The sequence below is a fragment of the Vanessa atalanta genome, chromosome 7, assembly GCF_905147765.1.
Source record: "Vanessa atalanta chromosome 7, ilVanAtal1.2, whole genome shotgun sequence".
Taxonomy (NCBI): domain Eukaryota; kingdom Metazoa; phylum Arthropoda; class Insecta; order Lepidoptera; family Nymphalidae; genus Vanessa; species Vanessa atalanta.
Genome location: NC_061877.1, coordinates 9,825,335 through 9,837,920, shown reverse-complemented (window position 1 = coordinate 9,837,920; position 12,586 = coordinate 9,825,335). Strand labels below are relative to the sequence as shown.

The following is a 12,586-nucleotide window of genomic DNA, read 5'->3' as shown; positions in this document are numbered from 1 at the left end:
GAATAAAATAAACAACTCACATATAAACACCTTTTATTAATAATTACATATAAAGACTAATATTAATATTTATCACATGTGGAGACATTAAACCACCTAAATAATAAGTCTCATTATAAGCGTATATGAAATTGGTTGGCAAATCCTCATTTCGAAATGCCATTAGCTTTTTAAAGGCTCGTTTCTGGCGCCTTTTATAATTAGAAATTCAGTATAATCTTGGCTGTTCTTCACCAAAAATTTCATTCCTCTGTGGCGTTCTTGCGAATCGGTGGGGGACTAACAGATACCGGGCGAGGAGGAATGAGAGTGCTACTAGTTCCCGGTCTATTTTCTATTTCTGTAGGTCGGCTTGTACTCGGGCCAGGTATTTCTTCTTGGCTAGGTTCCAGATCTTCCTTGCTGGGTTTTTTGGGTGGTATGTGTTCGAGAGGTAACTGGGCTTGAGCGGTTATCCTAGCGATTTCCTGATCTATTTTGCTGACGAGTTTTTCTACGACGACAGGCCAACGTTGCGCGGGGATTGCATGCGACGGCGAAAGACGCGCGTCTGTCATCACCGTGAGCCGAACGGTGTCCGCGTATTGCATCACCGTCAGTGACATGCCTAAAATGAGAAATGAGAATTAATTATAGCATTTGCTCAAAATGGGTAAAGGGGTGGAATTTTACAAGAGGTATAAAACTGATGTTTCGTAGAGAAATAAGTGTGGAAACAGGTATTTTATAAAATTTAAATAAGTAGTTTTACACAGTTTTCAGGTTTCTTAACAGTCACTGATATGTAGATCAATTGTATACTAATTTGATTATATTTATTTAATTATATATTATAGGAAACTTCAAGTTGTTATGTGGCAATTACGGGTCTTCGTTTACATCCCAATTGGAGAAAAATCCGTATGTTATTCATAATTATTTTGAAACAGTTGTACACTACTGTCACACTCATAAAACGTGCATATAACATGTAGGTAATAGCTTAAGCCATTGTGTTTACTACAACTTAAAACCGTACGTGATAACATTTCGCCTAATATTTTAGTTACCTGTAAATATATGGCTTACTAATTTATAAGATTTTTTACCGTAGATAAAAAAAAGATAAAATAATTTTGCGTGTTTGTGATGTTTGTTTGTTATGAAACTCTCTATTTCAATTATATTCTCCCAGACTTTTTTTTTAATGTTTTGAATGTTTAATGAGATTTCTTTCAGTTGAATATTGTAATATTTTTTGTATAAGTAAACACAAACTGACACACATGGACTTACTTATATTTGCTTGCGGTGGTCGCCAGTACACGACGAAATCCACCGTCTGTCCCCACAACGTCGTTCTCTGCCTTGTGTCCGCTGGGGTGTTGATCTCCGCATAGGAGACCGCGTATTTCCGGGACAGGACGTTCATGGTGAGCCTCGCTAGGGGCGAAGGCACGGACCTGGTGAGGGCGCCGCAGCGAGCCTGCGCGGCCCACGCCGCTGCCAGCGTACCCTGTCGCTCACACGCCTCCTGCACCACCGCAGCTATGCGGCGGGGGGTAGCGCCTACCGGCAGCGACAGGCAGATCATTCCTATGTAATAAAAAAAAAGATAACTATAAGGGTTCCCATATATATAGCGGTCCCAAAAACTTAACATTAACACAATGTCATCAGATTATTTTTTAAAATTGTAATTTTGTATTGTAAACTTATTTTTATCCAATATTTTATGCGTAATATAAAACTTAATGATAGTTATGTAATAAGTAGGTAGATAAAAAAACTACGCTAAAAATAATAATAACAATGTACTGATATGTCACCGACTAGTATTGGTGCAACGTGGTGGAATAAGCTACTATAGATCTCCTCAAATGAAAAGGAAGCTTTAGCCCAACAGTGGGACCTTTACAGGATATCACTTTACTTTTTGTAATAATAACAATCACTCATACCTCCAGTCTGTGACTTTTTATAATTCTTGCCATTGCCTTCAGCAAAGGTATAAAGAAAGTCTTCAGACGCAGCTCGTGCAGTTATAAACACAGAGTCTGGAATATCGGTCTGTGTCTGTTCGAAGAACGAACGTAACGCTTCTGTGGCGGCGAACAGCGCGATGTCCGTGGAGGACACGCCCAACGCCCGCGCCGCACGCTCCATGCCTGCGCGAGATACCGGCCGAGACCACGAAGTTACCTGAAACACAAGAAACAACCGTATGTAGCAAACTTACAAATACTGTTAAGGAGTAAATGCAAAATGTGATATTATATATAGTATCTAACCTTTCTTCCACACAACGAAACAGTTTGCAACATATGTCGTTTCCCATCATCTGAACGAACAGTATCAGTCCAGAAGTAAGCTGGAGCCTTGTATAACTCGGACATGGCTCTCATTGCTTCGCCTGTAGCTTTCATGCATAGTTGGCCTATATCACCGTATCTCCATGTAAATGTGTTAGTTTTCTTCAATCGCCCTGTCGTCCTTAGATCGTTTATTGCAACAACCTCATCCCGAATAATTGTAGGGAGTTTCAACATCATTTGGGTTGCAGAATAAGTGGCTCCGAAAATTCTTCTTGGCCATTTACGTGGATCAATCGTAACAAGGGGTGATATCAATATCTAGAAAATCAAACTAAATAAGTAAAATGTATATTCTATATATGCTATTAATTGTATAACCCAATAAATATGTCGCAGGCAAATAGTCTTAGTTAATTAGATATTCGAATAACAGCCTAGCCTTTTATTAAACGGTGCCGTTAAATTTATTTAACAATATTACGTTTTAATTATATAACCTAACCTGAACAATATAAATAATTTAATTTTCAGGGAAGTTATATCACCTTATTTTATGAATGGTTGATGTTTTCGTTGATTGACATTCAGGTTACGGCGCCGATTAAACTGTTTAATAAAAGGCTCATAAAACTAATTGGAGGCGATAAATATATAATAATAAGACAGATACATAATAAATGTACGTCAAATGTACACGGTACCTTTGGAACGGTTAAATCTCTTTTCCTACATTCCCGGTAAACAGCTGACAAAAGAGCGGTCACTGTTGTCGGATTATGATCTCTTTCGATGAACCTTTTTTTGGTTAATTCTCTCAAGGCGTTAGTCGCTGACATCATTACCATTCCTGCTACATGAAAAACACCAGGCAAAGTCTTCAATGTTTCAGGACTCTCAGTGGGATCGTATTCACATATGAATTCGTTCCAAATGTTTGATAAGCTTTCATTAACTTTCTCCCAAAGTTCCGGTATAGCGGATGGCGCTGGAAATAATTTTGCAAGTGGACTGCGCTGGTGATATTCTCTCTGTTCGATTACTCGATTTGCAGGCAACTGTTCTACTAATAAGAAATCGCCAATGTTAAGAGACTTTTTTCCAGTCAGTAATAAATGATGAACTCGAGCTAAAATATAATACTTTGGTTCAGCGGACACACAGGGAATGATGATATATTGCCAAGGTGGCTGTTCGTTTGGAAAATACTTTGATATTACGTCGCTGACATATTCCTGAAAATAAACAGCATTTTCTGTGTTGTAAATGTTTAAAAAGTAAAAGAAATTCAATGTTGGTTAATTTGTTTGTAACTTGATACGTATGTCTTACTTGAATATTGTTATCAGACACGGGGCGTCCACGATAAACACCATTCGATACAATAAAATGATTTTCTAGCCTAAAAGGCGCATTAGCATCCCACGCATAGTTTCCCCAACTGGATACCAATAAGTGCCGGAGTCGAGGAAACATCAGATCTCCCTGCTCATCTCGACGGTCAATGACATGCTGAGTGATTTGATGTTTTATTTCATCGACATTGAGGGTACCTACAACATTTTCTCATTAAATATTGTTTTAAATTTAAAAATAATATAAAACATTAATTGTATTGCAACTTTAATGGTTTTCTTTTTGGATTGTAGCTATACGATGATTACTAAATATTACAGAGTATTGTCTAAAAATAATTATATTCCGAGATTAATTTGGGATTTTTAATTTGCTCATATTTTAACAGCTAATTTATATATTAATTTTTTGTTAATGACTGTTGGAAAATATACTTAGCATCATAACGTTAGAATTATATTTTGTTTTTCCTTGCCTTTTATACATAATAGTACATTTATTATGCCCTGGTTTCTATGCGTATCAAGGAGTGTTCGAACTGTATTCGTTCTGATGAACTCTAAGCTGGGATGTTTGCTTGACAGTAGTTTCAACCAGAAGTGATTGCTAATTCGGACCACTGGAACAAAACAATCCGTTTTAGGCAAAAACAAATTAGAGTACATTGGTAAATAAATATAGTTTTATATAAAAAATGGCTCTCCGTTTACACGTGAAACTTGAACGTGAAAATTCCTGTTGTTAGGAAATTGAATATACCATAACGATTATTGGAAAGTATCAATACTAGATAAAACATATCAACATCGATGATCATGAAAATCGAAATACTTTGGTTATATACACTAATAATAATATATAATTTTAATCTTCGTTCGATAAATATAAATTGATCTAATTTTTTCGGTACATTATACATAATGCTTAAGCTTGTTAATATTAGTCCGATATTTGTGTTTAATCCGTAACGTGACTCGTGAGTTATCAATGGCTATGGGTTGCACCATTACTGATTGATTAAAAGACTTATTAGATAGTTTAACAAAATCATCGTTAATAATATTAACTGTCTGTGGCTTGTGTAGGCATTTTTTGGTCGTCTTATCTTTAATTTGTTTCGATAACATCTACCTAATAGTATTATTGCGTTCAATGACCGATGACTTATCTGAATATAATTTTAAACATTTTAATTGTTTTGATTCTAAATACCAGTTTGTATTGAATGTTCATGCGAAAATTTATTTTCCTATAATCGACCAGAACCAGTAAAAAAAATATGAAGAAGGCTAAGTTTCGTCATAAAATAAAAAGCGCTTATTTCCAGAGAGTGTTTTGAATTTTTTGTTTGTAAATACATATATGCAATTCATTAAATTTGTTTAGAAAATGATAAAAGCACATACCAACGTAAGATAAGGCTAGAGCGGGCAATGCAGAGAGCGCGATACAAAAGACGCAGTACGTATAGAGCTCCTCTCTGAGCCGTGTGCGCAAACCGCGCTGCTGTGTTGCCATCTCGCTTTAGTCCACATGCACTGTAACAATTAAAAAAAAATAAACATATATGCATATCTTACGACTGAAGAATATATACTTACCTCCTTTATTTATGAATTGTTTCTTAGGTCATGTATATTAAGACAATTAATTACCAAATTAGATACTTAAATACCTAACGATCTTTCGATGAAGAGTAACCAGTAACTGAATCCTTTTTGAGATTCTAGTAACGAGGCTTTAAAACCGTTCCTATAAATTTTTGTGTATATACTATATAGAAACTTCGAAGCCGCGCTTTAAAAAAACAACCTGAATTTGGTGTCTCGTTGGTCTTAAAAGGCTGTCTGTTTGTTTAAAAAATTGAAAAATACAATACCAGCATTAGTTGAATATTTAGTTTAGCTGCAATGTTCCGCATTTAGTTTGGCGTTCGAAACGAAATATTTGTTTATAAACCAATTCTGTATCGGTTATACCCGTAATTGTTTACATCGTCATAATTAGTGTTAATTCTATTAACTTTAGTGAGGTGATTATAAATCATCAGCAGACAATACAATATCACAAATATTATTATAAAATGGTTTGAACATTTGTGTACACTAAAAAGAGAAAAGGATCCAAAATTGATCCCTGAGAACGACAATCAGTAATTTATACAAATAATATCGATATCAATATCGAATAATATCGGTCGGTCGGTACAGTTGGATTTTGACAAACTGATTAGTCAGATTTATTCAAATAATGTGTAATTATTGATTAAATAATTAAAATAAATCTTGCAACATAATTTTAAACCAGTTCTACACAACCGTTTGAGCTTACATTTTAACAAACTTTTTCGATATAAAATATATAATACTAAATATTGTATCGTATATTATAATATATAATTTGCCAAACTTGCCGTGCATGCTTAGCCTAAAAAAAAATGTTAATAATGTACCTTTTGCGTTACTCTTTTAAAGTTGATCCATTCATAAATTACCTACTCTCTCCAATTCACTCAAAGCCAACAGACATTGACCGGCTTCAAAAAAGAATGTCAATCGATCGACTAGTGTTTTTATGTATGTTTACCGGTTATACTTACCCGACTAGATCGATTTGGAACGAAATTTTTTACTACATATTTAGGTAGGTCTTCAGAATCATATTTGTTTCCCATATCTTTAACGTACAACATGACATTTTCAGAAAATTGTTAAGTATTTTCTTAATTACATAGTCATTAGATTATCTAATTAGCGATAACTTTAGTTCAAAGTATTTGACAGTATTGACTTTTATAACAGTGAATAGGATATTCTGCAAATACAATATATACCCACTATGAAATAAAATATCTTTATGGAACCGACGTTAGACAATTCTGTAATACCTATATTACATCTATAAATAAATTTGAGTGTAAATCCAGATAAGCTATATTTCACCTTTAAGTGGTCTCCTTTTACTGTAAAAGGTTTAATATTATTACTAGAAGTTTCATTTCGCATAGTATGAGATACCTACGTTGTAATTTAGGTGACAGAGAAATCGTTTTCTCGACTTAGACTCAAGTAGCGATACTTTCACTGAAGGTTGTCCGTCTGTAAATAAAAACTCCCATTTGTACGTTTGAAACAGACATTTATTTCGGAATTCTTAAAGTATTATTTATAGTGTTCAGAAAATTCAGCTCTTGTATCTAATTACTCTCACGTTAAGGTGCTATATAAAATATCAAACTAATAGTACCTATATTGAGGTAGGTTTCCTTTGTTTGATTTTCCCGGTTTCCCGCAAAAACTACAAATTCAATTGATATGCATTTAGTTTACCTAAAGACTCAGTTTTGGCATAAACCTATGTTATGTTGATATGTTACATATTTTATGAGACACAGCGTAGTCCGAGAGATAATGGTCGTTCTTGTTTTGAACCGAACGCTGGCAAAACAATAATATATACAAGAAACTTTCTATGAGAGGTCTATAAATATGTCCACAAAAAACTCAGCGACTGATTGTCTAAAAATCTTTTATAGATTTTTAATAAGTTGAGATAATTACAAGTCTGTAAGTACAGTATGTATTGGTTAAAGAGAAATTGCTGATTGATAAAATAAATAAGATAATAAAATAAAAAGGACATTTAACTTATTATGATTTCATTTTTATAAATGTTTTGATATATTACATAACAGATAACAAATATTTATAAAGTTTATTAACATTGTTTACACTCTCGAACATCAATTAAAGTTTACACAAAAAATATGTATACTAAGGCGCATTTATTGCATTGCATATGTACATATGTATATAACTGTTTGTACGCGCAGTCAAATTTCATGCGTACTCTCGCTGTGCGTATACTTGTACTGCCTTTGAGATTTTTCTCCAAAAGTACCTCTCAGGTAAATTGAATGCATTTTTATTCATCTGCTATTTTTAATTTATTTTCGTTTTGTTGTTAAATTTGTAAAAAGGTTTTATTAATATATTTTTTTTTAATAATATATTGCAATATTTTGATTTATTTTTTCAAATTATAATTAGAGCAAGTAATTGCCATAAAGGTAATTAATACTTATTAGTAAAGCTTTTTATAAAGTGCCATTATTATCAGTAATATTTTTTATTTGTATAATAAAGCACATTCTTATGTCCGTAAAGCAATTTACTTCGTAGTTAGTAGGGCTTCTGTGATATTCGTACAGAATATTTACTCTACTATCTATTAATGGAGGTAGGACTTGATGCGCGTCGATCTGGGAAGATAACAACTAACTCATCATTCATTATATCATTCAGTATTGACGTGATTTCATCAAAGGCAGTTTCTCGTTTTAAAGGTGAGTGAGTCCGCTTAAAACAGGCACAAAGGACAATCTATCTTAAGATCTAATGGCAAGGATGCTTCTTCACCTAATCTAGTAAACTATCATAGTCAACTAAGTTTTACTAAATAAAATGGTAATGTAGGTACAAAGCAACGAGTATAAGCCCGCTAACTGTCAGGTAGACAATTTGCCAGTCGATCCCGCTGTTATAATGAGTGTAAATTATTTTGGTATGGAAATATATTCGATCTTACACCGTAACATCTATATTTTTAATGCTATGACTGTAACACCATGAAACCATTACTATTTTGAGTATCAAGTCAATATTTGTTGCTAATTGTAGGTCAAAGGTACACTAACAATGACGGTCATATGAGCTCAGACATACGGTTCGAGTTGACTTCCAATGCACATATCTCTGACCCTCGTGATAGTATTATCGTATACAGTGCCGTAGTTTCACTAACTACACGCCGATAGCATTGAACAATCAAACGAGTATCAAACGATGGTTATAAACGTTATACCTATTTGTGTTGATAAGCAACCGAGCTGGTAACCTTTAGCATTGTTTAATCTAATTATTGTCATTGGTTAATTCAAATGTTTATAAGGTTTGCTTCATTTGTTTTTAATTTATAATAAATTCAGGTATTAAATGTTGCTAGTGAGCTGCGGCTCCGGAAATATATATAAATGTATTTATCTAAAAAAAATATATTTAAAACCTTTATGAAATATGATCGTCTTCACCCTTATACACCAATTACTTAAACACAGATTTTTCTCTTTCTGGCATCATTGATTTGACATACGAATGACGAGGATAGCTTTGTTTAACCAATCACCACCTAAATAAATCATTTAAAGGTAAATCATCATTATTCAAAGGATCATTAGGTGTCCAATAAAAGTATTTTCTAAAACTATCTAAATTTCGATTGGGAATTATTTAGCCAATTTGTATATTCTACATTTATATATGAGGGTATTCATACATTAACGATTTTAGTATTTCTATAACTTAGCGGGTTTTCTAATCACACTAGTGTAATCGTAAAATATTTTTGTTACCAATTTGTTACAAATATACATATTTCCTATAAATTTATATATAGCTAATATTTCAGGCTCAACTGGTTCTTTGTTATGCGAAACAAACGAGAAATTAGGTAACAATAACGCAATAAATGGATTGCTTTAATGAACATTATAATTTACAATTTTAAATCGATTTTAAAGAAACGAAACTGTTCGTCTACTTTAGGAAAATTTCAAAATTTGTTCTTGAGACACACCCACTCGAATTATATTTTGAAATGATTTGGATGTAAGATATATTTTCACAAAAAAAAAAGAAAACGATATAAAGGGTTGTAGTCTATAGGATTTGTAAAAAAAATTGTACCTACCTTCAATATTTGCAATGGAGACGCAAAAATCCCATTTATAGAATATTCGCTTCATTAAATTACATATTAAATAATAAAGATCATAAAATAAATTTACACACCTTTAACTCCGAATGTTACACAAAGCACGTATCGAATACACATATAAATTAGTTGTGTCTAATCGGCGTGTAGCACAAACGCGCACCAGCGTCCAAGTGACCGGCGTCCAACCCGAGTAGCGTGCTTCCTCTGCTTATCGGCTTGTCCAAGGTTCAAGAACGAGAGTGAACATCAACAAGACGTCTGACGTTACTTTACGACAACTTTAAAACAAGCCTTAAGCTATTTCTCCTCATTGGATAACAAAAAAGAGGTGTTTAAGATAATAAATATTATATTTTCGGCTTTTAAAATAATATACAGGAAATAGGCATAATAGTTTCTGGCCATTTAGGACTTATTCAGTTAGTAAAAACATCGCTAGGTGCAATGTAAACTTTATTTATTTTAAAAGTCTGAGTGGCAATTGTTCTTGGCAATTTGAAAAATTAATAAATAATATATTAGAAATTAATCTTTTTCTGTGCATGATAAAAGAGGTCGGTGATTGAAAAACTTCAACATTCTTCGCAACAGAAATATCATAATTATTAATTATATTTCTCGTCTTTATATTAGCTAGTATTTTGGTATACTTATTTTGTTTTAAATATTAAAATAGATGAGAGTTTAAATCAAACCTAATTTACGTACATATTGTATACTAAGTATATATAATATATGTAGTACGTAATCCTAGTTTACAAGCTCAAGTATTAATTATTTATATTTTTTATGTTTTTATAATAATATATTAAATTTAAGAAATCATATTTTATACAATAATAATTATATTTAATAAATAAAACTCATTGGTAAATCTTGAATAAATAAATAAAATAAATGATTGAAAAACAATTTGACAGTTCGTGATCCTAACATCAATAATTTTATACTTTTATTTCTATGAACTTTAAATATCTAATATCTTAGTATATATAAGCCTTTAATGTCTCTGTATTTAGTGCTTAAAATTACAATAACATTTTATCTTCTTAATACTATAACTTGCTACTTTCTTTAAAACTTTATTTTATCTTGCCGTCCTATATTTTATATACTTGTGTGTGTGTGTATAACACAAATACTATAATTATATTTTAAACATTGGACTTATACAATTAAACACGATTAACCAAGCTATGTAACATTGTACACATTTTTTTTAAAAAATGTAAAATAGCTTTTTTGAAAACTGTAGTTTGAGATTATCAACTTGCGGTTTTTCAACTGTAAATAATTTCCTATCTGTAACTTATTTCATCCGCAACTCCAATGTCAGTTGGTTGATACACGTGTGCTATGCAGTCAAAATAGACACATGCAGGTTTTCACGCGATGTTTACGCTTCACTGTCGAGCACGAGATGAAATATAAAGACAAATTCAGTGGTGTTTGCCTGGGTTTAATCGCAATCATCGGTTACTATTATTCTCTTCTACCACTGGGCCATCTCAATGCCGAAACTAATGATTATTTCATAATTTTAACGTAATATAAATCTGTTGTGTGCTGTGCTGTTTTGAGCTCTGTTTATACCAGATAGATTTTCGGAAAAAAATATTTTTGTTGTTTTTGTAGTATTAGCAGCATTCACGCTAAGTTTTCTGTTATATGTTACGATATTTTATAAAATACGAATCAGCATTTTAGGGTGAAGAGGTAATAATATTATATTTACACAATACAAGGACTTTAGGAGTTAACGAAGTTCTTTTAAGCTGCTTACAGCAGAGTGAACTGGCATACTACATTATTTTAACTAATTTTTGCTATAATTCTAATTTACAGGGGAGTTTTGATAAATAAAATATATTTTGGTCATTTAATTCTTCTCTAACGTTGTTAATTTATTCCATTGTGTGTGTTATTTAATTCAAAATGTATTAGCGAATGCAACTTCTTTCCAACCGTTTATCCAACGACACATCTCCTTTATGGGGATAATAACGATAAAAATAGGTTATAATCCGCGATTTCTATGCATGAAAGAATTAAAAATATAACGTTGAGCTGTTTATTTATTTATTGATAATATAATACCATTGGCATATTCACAAAAACAAAAAAAAAAGCTGGTACAATAGCTTGTAGACTAGACCAATCTGTTAGGGTACATACAGGCCTTTAACACAACACAGTTAATAATGACGCTACAGTCGATTTACATAAATGAAAGTAGAAAGAACAAAAATAAAATTAAAACAAAATTATTCTGTTGTTACGCGAAAGGAGGACACACTAATAAAACACTTTCACATATATAATAATTAGTCTCATAATACATATATCATAGCAAGGATAAAAGATTTTATACGTACTTATGTGTAGTAGCGCATCTTACATTTATTAAATAATATAATAATGCTAGGAATATTTCTAACTAGTAAATAAAAGTAATAATTGTCTATGGAATCATCATAATATCGATATTAGTGCATCTAAATAAGACGCAGGCCATAAGATAACGACCTTAGTGACGGCGAACTACGCACGCGGATCCACTAACTAACATAATTCGTGTGTGCGTGTGCTCGTTGACCGGACAGGTTCAAATTTCTGAATTTCCGAGGATTCCGCGTGCTCGGTGCGCCGGCACTCAGGATGCATTTAGGAGTCCCAGTCTTCCTCTATTAGGCTAAATGCATGTAGTCTAGGGTCTAGTCGTTATCGTTATAATACGCATACATCGAGTGGTAGCTAATAAACATAACTACAGCCGCAATATATTTGGACTACATGCAATAAATCAATAGACAGAATATGTAGACATAGGCAATGTTTGTATTAAAGTCTCGTTACCGACAAACACAAATAAAAAAATTACATGTAGGTACATTTTATAAACGGACACGACTCCGGTACTTTATTTATTTTAGTACAGATAGATGACACATTAATAGTGACAAAGGAAAATAAATATTGAATGTCAAAAGTTCACAGATAATAACACTTTATCAGAAAGCTATCCCATTCTAAATAGGGATGTGCATTGTTGCTAATCGATTGATAAATAATCAAGCGTGGATTTATATAACAATTGTTTTTTTTTTTTTTAATTAGTTATCATTCCAAATGATAAAATAGTTGCCATCGTGACTCTCTTGAAA

The 12,586-nt window shown here is 32.3% G+C and overlaps 1 protein-coding gene across 2 annotated transcripts; it reads right to left on the bottom strand.

Moving 5' to 3' along the window:
- Positions 1-16: 16 nt before the first annotated feature.
- On the bottom strand, positions 17-9,654 carry LOC125065103. 2 transcript variants are annotated; one of them, XM_047672528.1, is made up of 9 exons: positions 9,497-9,654; positions 5,054-5,185; positions 4,123-4,266; positions 3,624-3,844; positions 2,996-3,526; positions 2,271-2,612; positions 1,941-2,181; positions 1,276-1,575; positions 17-607 (listed from the first exon to the last, which is right to left on the bottom strand). In XM_047672528.1, the coding sequence occupies exons 2-9, from the start codon at positions 5,163-5,165 to the stop codon at positions 243-245; spliced, it is 2,256 nt and encodes a 751-aa protein (XP_047528484.1). In that variant the 5' UTR covers positions 5,166-5,185; positions 9,497-9,654; the 3' UTR covers positions 17-242. The 2 variants fall into 2 exon arrangements, with proteins under 2 accessions (XP_047528484.1, XP_047528485.1); XM_047672529.1 differs by having other exon boundaries at positions 9,396-9,600.
- Positions 9,655-12,586: the final 2,932 nt, after the last annotated feature.